The 16,952-nt window shown below is 39.3% G+C and overlaps 2 protein-coding genes across 4 annotated transcripts; both read right to left on the reverse strand.

Annotated features, from left to right (window-relative positions):
• Positions 1-2,939: 2,939 nt before the first annotated feature.
• On the reverse strand, positions 2,940-4,890 carry LOC146697493 (interleukin-1 beta-like). 2 transcript variants are annotated; one of them, XM_085476266.1, is made up of 5 exons: positions 4,806-4,890; positions 4,357-4,594; positions 3,995-4,156; positions 3,629-3,762; positions 2,940-3,481 (listed from the first exon to the last, which is right to left on the reverse strand). In XM_085476266.1, the coding sequence occupies exons 2-5, from the start codon at positions 4,571-4,573 to the stop codon at positions 3,260-3,262; spliced, it is 735 nt and encodes a 244-aa protein (XP_085332392.1). In that variant the 5' UTR covers positions 4,574-4,594; positions 4,806-4,890; the 3' UTR covers positions 2,940-3,259. The 2 variants fall into 2 exon arrangements, with proteins under 2 accessions (XP_085332392.1, XP_085332393.1); XM_085476267.1 differs by having other exon boundaries at positions 4,357-4,591; positions 4,806-4,889.
• A 7,432-nt stretch (positions 4,891-12,322) lies between these two features.
• On the reverse strand, positions 12,323-14,201 carry LOC146697494 (interleukin-1 beta-like). Of its 2 annotated transcripts, none has more exons than XM_085476270.1 (5): positions 14,117-14,201; positions 13,668-13,905; positions 13,306-13,467; positions 12,940-13,073; positions 12,323-12,792 (listed from the first exon to the last, which is right to left on the reverse strand). In XM_085476270.1, exons 2-5 carry the CDS (start codon positions 13,882-13,884, stop codon positions 12,571-12,573), a joined length of 735 nt encoding a protein of 244 aa, XP_085332396.1. In that variant the 5' UTR covers positions 13,885-13,905; positions 14,117-14,201; the 3' UTR covers positions 12,323-12,570. The 2 variants fall into 2 exon arrangements, with proteins under 2 accessions (XP_085332396.1, XP_085332397.1); XM_085476271.1 differs by having other exon boundaries at positions 13,668-13,902; positions 14,117-14,200.
• Positions 14,202-16,952: the final 2,751 nt, after the last annotated feature.

The following is a 16,952-nucleotide window of genomic DNA, read 5'->3' on the forward strand; positions in this document are numbered from 1 at the left end:
TTAAGGTAAATGTTGTTGTGATTTTTGCTCTATAGATAAAATTTAACGGAATTGACATGTCCATTGTTATATACAGACTATCTACTATTAAAATAGAGCAATGACCGACAGCACCATGACACAGGACTAAAAATTGCCTCATCTTTGAGAAATAACAAAAAATTCAAGAAAGCAGGTGAAAACTCATCATATGAAATTTAAAAACTTTCTTCATACGTCTTTAAAAAATTTTAATGGGGTATTTTAATGTGATAAAAAAAATTCCAGTACACTTCCTAGGTGGAGTTGTGTAACAGTGCTTAAATAACTCTAGATTTGCTTGTTGGGACATGAGTGAGTGTGTCAGGCACGTTTATCACGCTCAGGCTAAAGTTTACATCAGTGTTTTGACGTCAAAAACCAAAAGACAAAAAGACCCACTGTTTGCAACCATTTTAGCCTATTTTTTTTTTAACTTTCACTTTAACTCCAAAAAATAATAATAAAGAATTTTATTATCTCTGCCATTACTGAATAAAAAGACAGAAAACCCTCTGCTTTAATGTTCCCAGTTTAAGCTTCTATATCAGCCCTCACTGATAGATGAGGGCTTCCTGACAGTCACTGTTTTATATTTAACTAAAAAAGGAAAGATTTATCATAAATTTAAGCATATTACAAATGTCTCAAATGGCTTTTACAGATTTAGGATATTTCAGTACAGTTTTGAAAGGATGAAATATTTTAGATAAGGAAGACAGATTGTAAATCTAAAATAAGCTGCTGTGAATGGATCCAAATGTCACGAGCTGGGAAATGACTGGAGCCAAATTGGATCTGTCTAAATCTGTGATCTAAAGTCAAAATTCCATCTTCAAAAGCTGGATTTTTTGGTTAGATCAAGAAAAACCTTTTGATAGAGTGGATTATTTGTTTAGGACACTTCAAGATGCAGGTTTGTGGAAAAAACAATATTTCATGCTTTGAGTTGCTGTTTTGTTGAAGATAGGAGGGGACTCAGCAGACCAGTCCCTGTCTGGAGAGTCATTAGGGATGGTTGTCTGTTATCTGCCATGCCGTATGCTCCTGCTCCTGCCTTCACATACACTGATGCAGGAAATAGAGAAGAGACTGGTTGCCTTTTTTGGCAACTTTTACCAAAGCACTTTTGTTACCTCTGTGGGAAGGTGGACAGCGACTCATTGACATAAAAAATTGCATTAGGTCTTTTTGTCTTCAGACTGCTCAGCATTTCTTATACCCCAAACCACAGATGTGGATCGAAATGATGACTGGTACGGACATCTCAGGGATTTCATCCTTCTACCACTCTGAACCAAAGTGTTATGTGTTAAAAGATTCTGCTCTGAGGTTTATGCCAGCAGGGGGAAGACCCCCTGTTCTTCAACCCTCTTATTCAGTCTAGCTTGCTTGGTTCTATTAGCATCAATAATTGTAGCATTTGTTACCATGCAAAGAGTCCTAGCAACATCTGACCTGACAAAACTGGCAGTGCTGAGATCAGGAGAGCAGCGGAAAACTGCTGCTGTCTTCAGCCGGTTCTGCCAGTTCCTAAGTCATTGTCTGTCCTACGGAAGTTGGTGGAGGAAGTGGTGGCTGCCCTTCCTGGATTCGTTTGGCAAGTGCCTAGTGTGGGTTTTGCAGAGACTCACTAGCCGCCACCCCCCGTGTCCTATGTTCATAATATTTTTAATAAACGTGGGCGCAAGAGAGAGAGGAAGACATCTTACAGTGAGTTGAAACAATAATTTGTTATTTATTCTTGCATATACAATTTTTCTCATTCGTATTGTGTCACTTTGTATGTCACTCACAATTTCCATCACCTCTTCCCATTCGCTGAGCCCCTGCACGGTTCGGCTTTGGTATGCCACCCCAATATTTTTAGTGGCTCCCATGGCCACCCCTATGAAAAAAATCCAGGGGGCCCTAGATCTCTAGTTGAGGATAGCGCACAGGTGAGTTACCACAAACAGACATATGGCGCTTAATTAAAGCCAAGTGTATCGTATCTGCAAACAAAAACTAAGATACACTGATTTAGACAGACTAATTTGTTTGGTAAGAATGCTTTTAGTCCACTCTGCCACTTGGTGGCGACAATGTACCATTGAATTGTTTGCCCATCGCTAGTAAAATGAACAGGAAGAAGAAGGTAGGCTAAGATCATACATGATAAGATAAATTATTAAGGTAGACTACATAGAAAAAAAAATCTCAGAACAGGAAAAAAATGCTTAATTAAATACAGGATATATAGTAAAATTGAAGGAGCTCAGTAAGCAAAATATCAAAGCAAAAACTGAATAAAATACCATTAAATGGCTCTAGTAAGTAACTCCAGTGAGTTTAGCCAGATGACTCAATGAATTGGATTAAGAAAAATAAGAAAATAAAAGTAGTTTACTAAATATATAAAATAAATGTCAGAAACCCAACAAATTTCTCACCGTAACAGAGTGAAACGTGTAGGAGACACTGCAATAAAGTGGCTTAATGTGCACACAATGTGTTGGATTGGGCAGAGTTTAAATAAACTCATATCAGAACAGAAATCTTGCATTGTAAAGATTTATTGCACAAGGTATCTGTGCTTGGATCAGCAGAGTCTGATAGATAAAGTGATCTGCCTGTCCAATAAGTTGGGCAGAAAGTGATCAGGGTTATGATGGTTAATGTCTGTTTAGTTGCCAATCACAGAACCGGCTGTACTGATCAGTGTGTAGCCTGTCGGTGTCATCGGCTCTATTCTGACTCGGGGTTTATTACAGAACACCGCGTTGCACGGAGCTGAGGAACAGTGGTTGATTTCTGACTATTTTCACAAATAACATTTTGTGAACTTTGCTGTATGTTGTGGTGAGAGACTGTTATTGTCTGTTATTTATCCCTATTTGAGTGGATTACCAGATATTTAAAGAATATATCAGCCACAAATATAAATTGGGAATAAAAAATTTATTTCAGATTGTTAGATCATTTAAATACTTGTTTGTAAAAACAAACAACCAAACAAATAATTAACATCTTGCAATAGCATAAATAGATGAATAAATACATATATAAAAGCATCAACAGTATGTTAAATTATTGATTAATAACTACACACCAGATGCTCAGAGAGCACAATGATGCTACCTTGTGATGTAACTTTACATCATTAATCATTCCAATTTATGTACCTAGCACATACTTTAAGAAGGTCAAACTGGAGCGCAAATAGAGCTCCAAAATTCATCTTGGGAATCCTTAATGGGTTTTAACTCTGGCGCTGGATGTTGAAGCTTCTGTAGCGTGGGGCGGTCTCCTGACACACTTCCACCACCTGGTCGTCGTCCTGCGCTGTGCTGATGTACCAGTTGGGGCAGCGGACAGACATGAGAGAGCTGATGCTGAGCCCAGTGTCGCGTTTATAGAAGAGAAATCGCACCATGTCGCTTTCAGCGCTTATCCTTGTCAGACTGTTTTTATCCGTCACCTCCTGAGAAGAGCAAACATCCATGTCAGAGAGTTTCAGTCAACAAAATTAGGCCTGATATCAAATATTAATTCACCTATATGTGTGCAGTGTCTTATAGATTATAACAAATGGTGTGCTTTTCATGTGAGATTCCTGAAAGAAGTTTACCTCCAGGTGGAGGGTTGGCTTGTCGTCATCCTCGTGACAAGACAGATAGAGGTTTGTGCCTTTGATGCCCAGAGCGACAGGCCTGGTCTCAGCGATGGGTGTAGGGTGCGCGTAGGTCGACATGTTCAGGTGCACTGTGGAGAGAGTGATGGATACAGGGTCATTTTAATAAATCATGGCAGCGTACGTAAGCAGGAAAATGTTAGAGGCACAATTGAATCAATTTAATAAATTCAAGCTACCTATCCTTTCTACTTTATGGCATTTTAGTTCTTTTCTACTTCATGTTTCTAACAACACGGATGATGATTGAATATTTTTAATGATTTTCAACTATTTAAACGTCTAAGTGTCACATGTAGTTACCTTTGCGGTCATCACTGCCTCCCTGCAGCATCACTGCATGGAGCTCCATGCTGCTTTGGACCAGAACCAAGCTCCTCTTTTGGCTGTCAGTCACAGTGCACTCAATCTCATCCCTGCTGGTGAACTGAGGTGGTGCACCTGTCCTCTCGATCACACTATGCTCTGGGACAAAAACAGACATGCATGGTTGAATATGGTGTTAAACTAGATTTCTGTCTACTTATGACTAGGATGGTAAAATGGAAAGATACACTATTTGTGTATTAATCTAAAGAGAATTCAAAATAGCTAAACCTAATTCATATTTTATAGAAGAGATAATGGCTCATTATGAGTTTTTCCAGTATTAAACTTGTGATTACCTTCCACAATGCTCTCCAGCATGATGGAAAGCAGGTTTTCATCCTGGAAGTCTGTGCTCAGCACTGGCTCTGACTTGCTGGTCTTTAACCTCTCCATGGCAATGATGAGGTTGACCACACTCTTCATTGTCACTGGATGATGGGAAACTTCCAAGTCCAGTCCCTTGGGCATCTTGAGGCTCCATTCCTCAGCCATGTAGCTCATTTCGAAGTCCATCTTTTACTGAGTTAAGATCTGCTAAAGCACAGAAAATAATTTGTATTATCCTCACAGCTGGATTTTCAGCAGAACTTCTACTCATCTTATACTTTCTTTATTTTGTTTCTGTTACTATTTACATTTTTATAGCATTTTTAAAAAATTGCTCTCTACTGTTACAAAGCAAGGATCTTCTTTGCTCAAGATGAACACTGTCAAAAAACCAAACGAACATTGTAAGTGAGCTTACCTGTTGAAATTTGTAGATCAGAAGCTGTTTCAATGTGCTGTGTTCACTGTTGTTCTGTCAGTGTTGTTCTGCCCGACTGTGCTGTCTGGCAGGGTTTTTAAATCCCCGCATCAGGGAACTTTGGTATTGCATACAACACATACGTCATTATGATGCAATAGTGTAACTGTAACTTCGGTCGTTGCTGTGCTTTTTGGAAGTCGAATTTCCCAGAGGAACCCACCCGAGGGATTAATAAAGTTCTATCTTATCTTATCTTATCTTATCTTATCTTATCTTATCTTATCTTATCTTATCTTAGTGGAGTTGTACAGGTTGTCGGCGGTGAAGCAACAGCTTGAAGCATCTGCACAGAAGAGTCATAAGTAAAGGATAAATAGACTGGCAATTATAAAGTACCTCTATATTCATTTTAGGTATTAAAAGCACTTTCACTCGATCACACAGCAGTACTCCATCAAACGTTCACCCGAATGCCTGTGTAGGTTTGATGAATATCCAGGACATGATAGTCTAAGTAAGTAAGTAAGCAACTAGCCTTGTTTAAGGTTTGTGAAGCACTTTCACCTCTCATCCCAGAGGCTTTCTCAGTTCTAAAAACCAACTGTTGAAGAGTCCCAGGTATTTAAACCCTAGTGGGGTTTTCCATGCATTTATTGAGTGGTGGTCCGAACACGCTTCGCTGCATTGCATGCGATGGATGAGAGGAGTAACAAGTCACTGCTCTGTGAGCATTAAGTGTCTCTTGATTTCTCAGTCAGATTCATACATGAGCAGCCATCATTCCCAGATCATCAAAACAACTGCGCTTTAAGGTAAATGTTGTTGTGATTTTTGCTCTATAGATAAAATTTAACGGAATTGACATGTCCATTGTTATATACAGACTATCTACTATTAAAATAGAGCAATGACCGACAGCACCATGACACAGGACTAAAAATTGCCTCATCTTTGAGAAATAACAAAAAATTCAAGAAAGCAGGTGAAAACTCATCATATGAAATTTAAAAACTTTCTTCATACGTCTTTAAAAAATTTTAATGGGGTATTTTAATGTGATAAAAAAAATTCCAGTACACTTCCTAGGTGGAGTTGTGTAACAGTGCTTAAATAACTCTAGATTTGCTTGTTGGGACATGAGTGAGTGTGTCAGGCACGTTTATCACGCTCAGGCTAAAGTTTACATCAGTGTTTTGACGTCAAAAACCAAAAGACAAAAAAAACCACTGTTTGCAACCATTTTAGCCTATTTTTTTTTAACTTTCACTTTAACTCCAAAAAATAATAATAAAGAATTTTATTATCTCTGCCATTACTGAATAAAAAGACAGAAAACCCTCTGCTTTAATGTTCCCAGTTTAAGCTTCTATATCAGCCCTCACTGATAGATGAGGGCTTCCTGACAGTCACTGTTTTATATTTAACTAAAAAAGGAAAGATTTATCATAAATTTAAGCATATTACAAATGTCTCAAATGGCTTTTACAGATTTAGGATATTTCAGTACAGTTTTGAAAGGATGAAATATTTTAGATAAGGAAGACAGATTGTAAATCTAAAATAAGCTGCTGTGAATGGATCCAAATGTCACGAGCTGGGAAATGACTGGAGCCAAATTGGATCTGTCTAAATCTGTGATCTAAAGTCAAAATTCCATCTTCAAAAGCTGGATTTTTTTGGTTAGATCAAGAAAAACCTTTTGATAGAGTGGATTATTTGTTTAGGACACTTCAAGATGCAGGTTTGTGGAAAAAACAATATTTCATGCTTTGAGTTGCTGTTTTGTTGAAGATAGGAGGGGACTCAGCAGACCAGTCCCTGTCTGGAGAGTCATTAGGGATGGTTGTCTGTTATCTGCCATGCCGTATGCTCCTGCTCCTGCCTTCACATACACTGATGCAGGAAATAGAGAAGAGACTGGTTGCCTTTTTTGGCAACTTTTACCAAAGCACTTTTGTTACCTCTGTGGGAAGGTGGACAGCGACTCATTGACATAAAAAATTGCATTAGGTCTTTTTGTCTTCAGACTGCTCAGCATTTCTTATACCCCAAACCACAGATGTGGATCGAAATGATGACTGGTACGGACATCTCAGGGATTTCATCCTTCTACCACTCTGAACCAAAGTGTTATGTGTTAAAAGATTCTGCTCTGAGGTTTATGCCAGCAGGGGGAAGACCCCCTGTTCTTCAACCCTCTTATTCAGTCTAGCTTGCTTGGTTCTATTAGCATCAATAATTGTAGCATTTGTTACCATGCAAAGAGTCCTAGCAACATCTGACCTGACAAAACTGGCAGTGCTGAGATCAGGAGAGCAGCGGAAAACTGCTGCTGTCTTCAGCCGGTTCTGCCAGTTCCTAAGTCATTGTCTGTCCTACGGAAGTTGGTGGAGGAAGTGGTGGCTGCCCTTCCTGGATTCGTTTGGCAAGTGCCTAGTGTGGGTTTTGCAGAGACTCACTAGCCGCCACCCCCCGTGTCCTATGTTCATAATATTTTTAATAAACGTGGGCGCAAGAGAGAGAGGAAGACATCTTACAGTGAGTTGAAACAATAATTTGTTATTTATTCTTGCATATACAATTTTTCTCATTCGTATTGTGTCACTTTGTATGTCACTCACAATTTCCATCACCTCTTCCCATTCGCTGAGCCCCTGCACGGTTCGGCTTTGGTATGCCACCCCAATATTTTTAGTGGCTCCCATGGCCACCCCTATGAAAAAAATCCAGGGGGCCCTAGATCTCTAGTTGAGGATAGCGCACAGGTGAGTTACCACAAACAGACATATGGCGCTTAATTAAAGCCAAGTGTATCGTATCTGCTACATGTGTTTTTGTGAGTTTTTGAGACTTCTACATCATCAGCATGACTTTTTTTTACCCTCAAAAAATGATCTAAATTGCATGAAACATTTTTAATGACTAAATTGCAAAAATATGGGTTATGTAGCAAATGTGATACAAATTAAAACTCATATGCAGATTAAAATTTGATATATTTTTATATATATTTTGTCTTGGGGTTCAACAAACACTCCATTATCAAAAGATGAAGATTTCTGGCAGTTATTTCATGGTTTGGGTTTTAAAGGGACGTAGTCACTGTAAATATGGACTGGTTCTTATATCTAAGCTAACTGAGCTCTCAAAGTGATTTACACAACTTGACTCATTCACACCAGCACTTTTTTTAAATACTCTTTCTGTCTAAGTGTTTCTATCTAACATTCACACATATTCATATTCTGATGGCTGCATTGGAGAGCAACTTGGGGTTAGTACCTTCCCAAGGATATTTGGCAAGCAGACTGGCTATCTGCTCTACCACCTGTGGCTCAGGTGGTAGAGCAGACAGTCAAAGATTATAAGCTTGTATTTTTTTCAAGCTGAGGAGACCTTGCAACATTTGTGGTTTGGATGTCCTAAACTAGTTCCTCTCTTTACATCTCCCTGTCTGGAGAGGTATTAGGCAAGGTTGTCTGTTATCTGGCATGTTGTATACTCTCCTCTCTTTACATTACCTCAACTGTTGTTGGCTGGGTATATGGACAGGTGTTGGGTGACAGAGTTTTTATTTATGGCCCTTAAAACTCTCATCAAAAACTCATCAATTTTCTTACAGGCCAGGCAACAATGGTTAACTAGGAGAAATAAGATGAAAGGAATTGGGTCCTCCTACGCAAATTGCTACCTACTCATGGTGGAGGGGTTTGTGTGTCCCAGGGATCCCAGGGGCTATGTTTTGTGCCCTGGTAGGGTCTGTCATGGCAAATTGGTCCTGGGTGGGGGACGACACAAAGAGCCATTCAGAAGACCCCTATTAGAAGACCACCGAGGGAACAGTTTACCCTGCCCAGGATAGGGTTACCGGGGCTCCACTCAGGAGCCAGACCTGGGGAGGGTCCCTGAGGGTGAGCATCTGGTGGCCAAGCCCGGCCGGGCACCACCCAAAAAACGGACATGGGCCCATCTTCCTGCAGGCCCACCACCGCAGGAGGTTAGGGTTCATTGTGAGTCGGGTGGTGGCCAGGAGGTGAAGGGTGGCTGGCCTCTGCCGTAGAGATTGAGAAGAGTGAGAGAGATAGAAAGAGTGAGTGAGAAGGTCAGCCATCTGGGAGGGGCTCACAGTAGAACCGGAGCCAGCTGAGGTGGTTCAGGCATCTGATAAAGATGCCTCCTGGGCGCCTCCTGGGTGAGGTGTTCCGGGCATGTCCCACCAGCAGGAGGCCCAGGGCAGAGCCAGGACACGCTGGAGCGATTACATCTCTCGGCTGGCCTGGGACCACCTTGGTGTTTCCCCAGACAAGCTGGAGGAGGTGGCTGGAAAGAAGGAGGTCTGGGTAAACACAATTTACCTATTATAAAATGGATTTTGTTGTTGAATGGGGTTGTTAACATGTGCAGCAATAGTTTCTGTTTTTCATTGTATAACTATAACTTCTTTGTATAACTTTATTTCTATTGTACAAAATGAAACGTTCAAGTGCAAACTTCATCCAGGACAGAAACAGCCACAACTTGGGCTCTTTGCTAGCATCTGCACAGGCAGCATGCTAACACAAATATAGCCAAGAACCCAGAGTGATGTTAAAGCTGAGTAAATGCCAACCCCAGCCCAGCAGTCAGACCCTGAACTTCAACAGGTAATAAAAGCAGCTCTGTTTCTACCTGTTCAATCACTGTTGCGATTGCTTTGAGGTGTCTTTGGGCTGGTTTCCATATTTGCCTTGTGTTTTATGTTCATACGTAATGTTGGAATTTAGTCATCTTTAATACAAATATACCTCATTATTATATGTCTCACAACTACGTCATAATTACATCACACACATGTTTTATACTTACCACACAGTTAAGTATTATAGAGTAGTTTTAGAAGTAGATTGCTACACACAGACAACATTAGACATTACAGGGAAAGGCCCCAAAGAGAGAAATTTCGATTGGGAGGGCTGCCTCACTAGTGGAGGCCTATCGCATCTATCGCATTCGGTGTGAACACACCGTTAGCCTGACACTGTTAGAGAAGACAAGGCTGTAAATTTCAGGTTAAGAAAAAGCCCCCTCCCCCTTCTCTTCTTCTCTCTATGCAGGTCTGACTGGAGGGTAAGAGGTGGTTGCCATGGTGATGGGTGAAGCGGTGTTTCCAAATAAGGCCCAGAAAGCTGCAGAAGAAGAAGCATGAGCTGAAGCGCTGGATCACAGCCAAGTAAGAAGAACTGTGGCTTAGTATCCTGTTCATCACACATAATAAAGATTTTTTACTTAACCTTCAACTGCTTAATAAATTGAAGAAAATGCACTTTGAGCATATTTGTCTTCTCCTTCTCAAGAATGAACCCAACAGTAAACACTAATACAAAGATGTTTGTCCTCATTAGGATAGGGTTTGTGTCCATGTGTGGGATTGTAGCCCAAGGTTTATGTTGTTAACTGGTAATTATGTGAAAATGGGTTTTAAGTCATTCAAAGAAAATAGTGTAATGAGTAGTGTAACAAATTACTTTCTCTATGGAGTAATCAAGTAACATGCTGCATTACTTCAACCCCAACACTGGCAATAAGGCTTCGTTTGTTTGAAATAATTTCAATCCTTGTCAGTGGATTTCCTCATGAATAAAAATGCTACAATTATCTATAAAAATAACAAATAACAATGTTTATTTTCATAGTAATTTTCAGGCTTACAAACTGCTTCCCAGAAAGACAAAATAAAAAAACAGTCGAAGTCGGCTGTGTGTCAGGCAGTAGCTGCACCCAGAAATGCAGCGCTCAGAAGAAAAACTAGAACTAAACTTAAAAGTATGCTGAGCTCAAACAAGGTAAAAAAAAAATAATGCAGATCAAAAAGAAGGAAACCAGAATTATACATTTTCTAGGGAAACACAAAACCAAGAGGAATCCAGCTCTGAGGGAGAGCATGACAAAAGGATCAGAGGAGACTCAGACAATATATTCACACACAGGATAACAAGGGAAAAGGCAGCAGGTGGAAGTATAACTGAAACTAACCAGATAAACAGATAAAGCGACAAAAGAAGCAGAACTAAACCTAAAGCACATGAGACAAGAGATCATAAGACTGGAAATACTGAAGACTGAGACCAGGACTAAGACATATGAACTTAAGATACAGACAGAAAACAAAACAGAGAGACAAGATGAAAGGAAAAGAACTGGAATAAAAGAAGAATTAACAAAAGTGTCAGCGAAGAACAGCAATTATTTATTTTAGGAAGAGAAACCTAAAGAGGTTCTAGTAGCAACAGGAGCATTAGATTTGTGGTTGTAAACAAACTGTTAAGATTCCAACACAGAATTTAAGATCTATAACTTAGATGCAAATGGTATTAATGAAAAGTTTCAGTCTGGTTTTAAACCTCTATTCCGTGGTTTTAGTTTTACTTGACTTGACTGCTGCTTTTAACACGGTTAACCACAACATTCTTCTATCAAGATTGGAACATGATGTTGGTCTCAAAGGTACGGTTTTAACTTGGTTTAAATCCTATCTCTCAGAGAGGTCGTTCTCTGCTGCTATGGGACCTCAAGGGTCCGTGCTCAGTCCCGCTCTTTTCTCTTTGTACATGTTGCCGTTGGGATTAATTTTTTAAAAATACAACATCTCCTTTCACTGTTATGCCGATGATATCCAGATTTATTCACCTTTGAAATCTGACGTGTCTGCTTCTTTGCAACATCTGTTCAACTGTTTGCATGAAGTTAAAATTTGGTTGTCACATAATTTTCTTACATTGAACGAGAATAAGACTGAAATCGAAGTCTTTGGTAGTCACACTCCGCTAGACCAGTTAGCTGATGCCCTTGGCCCTCTCGCTAGCCATCTCTCGCTCACTGTAAGAAACCTCGGAGTGTTCCTGGATGGCTCTTTTAAACTTGAGAAACAGCTCTCCACTGTGGGAAAAAACAGCTTCTGCCAGTTGCGTCAGATATCTAAAGCAAAGCCGTTCCTTCCTTTAAAGGACCTTGAAAAGATTATCCACGCATTTATCACATCCAGATTGGACGACTGTAACTCCCTCTACTTGGGCCTCCAACACTCTTCTCTTTACCGGCTTCAGTTAATTTAAAATGCAGCTGCGCACCTCTAGTGACGCACTCCTTTATTAATTATTTTTTAAAATTCAAATTCAAATTAGGATTTGTATAGACTTGTGAAAATATATCAGTTTTGGGTTAATTATTTAAACACTTGGAGTACTAGACATTTATAAAAGCAGGTATAGTACAAGGAGAAGTTCCTCTTATTTAACAGTTATCATGTCAGAGCAGAAGTTGTGAAAATATTGATTTTTTTATTTTAGATCTTTGCAAGAAACATATTATTAGAGCTTTTTTTTTTTTACACAAGGTGAACAAAAGATTTAAAACAATGTGTCAACTTTAGACAAGAGTATTACAGTACGTCATTCCATCTTAAATCTACAGCCTTCTCATTGCATAAAAATTTTATAGTACACAGTTTAAACACATAAAAAGACTGATGTGAAGTCTCACATATCAAATACCTTTCAATCAACTCTAAAGAAAAATAAGACATAAGATATAAAAATGGAAATAAAAATAAATACATAAATACATAAATACACACCAGATGCTCAGAGAGCACAATGATGCTACCTTGTGATGTAACTTTACATCATTAATCATTCCAATTTATGTACCTAGCACATACTTTAAGAAGGTCAAACTGGAGCGCAAATAGAGCTCCAAAATTCATCTTGGGAATCCTTAATGGGTTTTAACTCTGGCGCTGGATGTTGAAGCTTCTGTAGCGTGGGGCGGTCTCCTGACACACTTCCACCACCTGGTCGTCGTCCTGCGCTGTGCTGATGTACCAGTTGGGGCAGCGGACAGACATGAGAGAGCTGATGCTGAGCCCAGTGTCGCGTTTATAGAAGAGAAATCGCACCATGTCGCTTTCAGCGCTTATCCTTGTCAGACTGTTTTTATCCGTCACCTCCTGAGAAGAGCAAACATCCATGTCAGAGAGTTTCAGTCAACAAAATTAGGCCTGATATCAAATATTAATTCATCTACATGTGTGCAGTGTCTTATAGATTATAACAAATGGTGTGCTTTTCATGTGAGAGTCCTGAAAGAAGTTTACCTCCAGGTGGAGGGTTGGCTTGTCGTCATCCTCGTGACAAGACAGATAGAGGTTTGTGCCTTTGATGCCCAGAGCGACAGGCCTGGTCTCAGCGATGGGTGTAGGGTGCGCGTAGGTCGACATGTTCAGGTGCACTGTGGAGAGAGTGATGGATACAGGGTCATTTTAATAAATCATGGCAGCGTACGTAAGCAGGAAAATGTTAGAGGCACAATTGAATCAATTTAATAAATTCAAGCTACCTATCCTTTCTACTTTATGGCATTTTAGTTCTTTTCTACTTCATGTTTCTAACAACACGGATGATGATTGAATATTTTTAATGATTTTCAACTATTTAAACGTCTAAGTGTCACATGTAGTTACCTTTGCGGTCATCACTGCCTCCCTGCAGCATCACTGCATGGAGCTCCATGCTGCTTTGGACCAGAACCAAGCTCCTCTTTTGGCTGTCAGTCACAGTGCACTCAATCTCATCCCTGCTGGTGAACTGAGGTGGTGCACCTGTCCTCTCGATCACACTATGCTCTGGGACAAAAACAGACATGCATGGTTGAATATGGTGTTAAACTAGATTTCTGTCTACTTATGACTAGGATGGTAAAATGGAAAGATACACTATTTGTGTATTAATCTAAAGAGAATTCAAAATAGCTAAACCTAATTCATATTTTATAGAAGAGATAATGGCTCATTATGAGTTTTTCCAGTATTAAACTTGTGATTACCTTCCACAATGCTCTCCAGCATGATGGAAAGCAGGTTTTCATCCTGGAAGTCTGTGCTCAGCACTGGCTCTGACTTGCTGGTCTTTAACCTCTCCATGGCAATGATGAGGTTGACCACACTCTTCATTGTCACTGGATGATGGGAAACTTCCAAGTCCAGTCCCTTGGGCATCTTGAGGCTCCATTCCTCAGCCATGTAGCTCATTTTGAAGTCCATCTTTTACTGAGTTAAGATCTGCTAAAGCACAGAAAATCATTTGTATTATCCTCACAGCTGGATTTTCAGCAGAACTTCTACTCATCTTATACTTTCTTTATTTTGTTTCTGTTACTATTTACATTTTTATAGCATTTTTAAAAAATTGCTCTCTACTGTTACAAAGCAAGGATCTTCTTTGCTCAAGATGAACACTGTCAAAAAACCAAACGAACATTGTAAGTGAGCTTACCTGTTGAAATTTGTAGATCAGAAGCTGTTTCAATGTGCTGTGTTCACTGTTGTTCTGTCAGTGTTGTTCTGCCCGACTGTGCTGTCTGGCAGGGTTTTTAAATCCCCGCATCAGGGAACTTTGGTATTGCATACAACACATACGTCATTATGATGCAATAGTGTAACTGTAACTTCGGTCGTTGCTGTGCTTTTTGGAAGTCGAATTTCCCAGAGGAACCCACCCGAGGGATTAATAAAGTTCTATCTTATCTTATCTTATCTTATCTTAGTGGAGTTGTACAGGTTGTCGGCGGTGAAGCAACAGCTTGAAGCATCTGCACAGAAGAGTCATAAGTAAAGGATAAATAGACTGGCAATTATAAAGTACCTCTATATTCATTTTAGGTATTAAAAGCACTTTCACTCGATCACACAGCAGTACTCCATCAAACGTTCACCCGAATGCCTGTGTAGGTTTGATGAATATCCAGGACATGATAGTCTAAGTAAGTAAGTAAGCAACTAGCCTTGTTTAAGGTTTGTGAAGCACTTTCACCTCTCATCCCAGAGGCTTTCTCAGTTCTAAAAACCAACTGTTGAAGAGTCCCAGGTATTTAAACCCTAGTGGGGTTTTCCATGCATTTATTGAGTGGTGGTCCGAACTAGAGATGGACCGATCCGATATTACGTATCGGTATCGGTCCGATACTGACCTAAATTACTGGATCGGATATCGGAGAAAAATAAAAAATGTAATCCGATCCATTAAATATCACGAAAGCACCTCACAAAACTTGCAACACGCCGTAACTCGCCTCAGAACGTCGGAGCAGTATGCATCACGTGATAGAGCAGCTGTGGCATGCGGGACCTGTCGGTGGTCTGGATAGCATTTGGAGCTTCGCTAGCAACCTGGCATTTCATCTCCGACAAAGTTATCCCCGAGAGAAGTAAAGCAAGTGTGTAAGTCCATCTCTGAATGTTTGTAAAGCATTCCCACGTTAAGCTTAACGAGCGACTGCCTCTCGCTCTCCGGCTGCTACTTCAATCGTGAAACTGCTTAAATGATCAGCTGATCGGCTTTTCTGTCATGAGTCTCTCTTGTTTGTTTTTGGTCCACTTTGCGCCAGAAAGAGCAAACCAGCGGCTGAACAACAGCAGCACGTTTAAGCTTGATAAGCTGTTGTTAGAATTTATTTAATATTACTTTCTACACCAGGATCTTTTTCTACTTAGCTGACGCTGGTAACTGTGCAGGGGCGGATCTAGCAAAGTTTAGCCAGGGGGGCCGATAGGGCATTAACTGGGAAAAGGGGGCACAAAGACATACTTTTCTTTCTTATTCTCATTTAAAATGTCTAGCTTTTAATAAATAATTATCTGACACCCAAAGTTTTAATTTGATGTAAAATGAATAGAAGTCAATTACTGTATATAGTGACTATTAAGTCTAATATATATACCCTAGTAAGCTATAGTACATTTTCCTTTGGGAAGGTACCATCTGTGCAGTCTGCAATTTTGTTGAAGAAAGATGTTGAATCTATTTAATATTTCTTGAAAAATAATTGATTTCTGTGCATTTTTTTTCACACTGCATCAAATTAAGGTTGATTACATTGATTAAGCATCATGAGGTGGAGCGTGAGGGGTGGTTCCCTATTTTTTATTTATTTATTTTTGTTGTTGCTGGGAGTTGGAACCCTATTAGTTAGGTTGCTTAATATTTACGCTAAGTACTCTTTAAAATACCAGAATAGGGAGGATGGTGTAGGTCTAAGTTTATTAGATTGATCAGTATTGCTGAACTATGAAATATTTTTTTTGTATACAGGTATAACAGAATAGCTTTAGTGTAGTTGTTGTTTTAAACTTGAGTATGAACTTGCAGACTTGCAAAATGCAGCAAGATATTTTAAAAAACAGTTTTGTTGATTAAAAAACACTATATCGGATTCATATCGGTATCGGCAGATATCCAAATTTATGACATCGGTATCGGTATCGGACATAAAAAAGTGGTATCGTGCCATCTCTAGTCCGAACACGCTTCGCTGCATTGCATGCGATGGATGAGAGGAGTAACAAGTCACTGCTCTGTGAGCATTAAGTGTCTCTTGATTTCTCAGTCAGATTCATACATGAGCAGCCATCATTCCCAGATCATCAAAACAACTGCGCTTTAAGGTAAATGTTGTTGTGATTTTTGCTCTATAGATAAAATTTAACGGAATTGACATGTCCATTGTTATATACAGACTATCTACTATTAAAATAGAGCAATGACCGACAGCACCATGACACAGGACTAAAAATTGCCTCATCTTTGAGAAATAACAAAAAATTCAAGAAAGCAGGTGAAAACTCATCATATGAAATTTAAAAACTTTCTTCATACGTCTTTAAAAAATTTTAATGGGGTATTTTAATGTGATAAAAAAAATTCCAGTACACTTCCTAGGTGGAGTTGTGTAACAGTGCTTAAATAACTCTAGATTTGCTTGTTGGGACATGAGTGAGTGTGTCAGGCACGTTTATCACGCTCAGGCTAAAGTTTACATCAGTGTTTTGACGTCAAAAACCAAAAGACAAAAAAACCCACTGTTTGCAACCATTTTAGCCTATTTTTTTTTTTACTTTCACTTTAACTCCAAAAAATAATAATAAAGAATTTTATTATCTCTGCCATTACTGAATAAAAAGACAGAAAACCCTCTGCTTTAATGTTCCCAGTTTAAGCTTCTATATCAGCCCTCACTGATAGATGAGGGCTTCCTGACAGTCACTGTTTTATATTTAACTAAAAAAGGAAAGATTTATCATAAATTTAAGCATATTACAAATGTCTCAAATGG

Source organism: Copadichromis virginalis, linkage group LG12 (assembly GCF_057382275.1).
Source record: "Copadichromis virginalis isolate Kocher_CV1m ecotype Utaka linkage group LG12, C_Virginalis_male_GT1.1, whole genome shotgun sequence".
NCBI classification, from domain to species: domain Eukaryota; kingdom Metazoa; phylum Chordata; class Actinopteri; order Cichliformes; family Cichlidae; genus Copadichromis; species Copadichromis virginalis.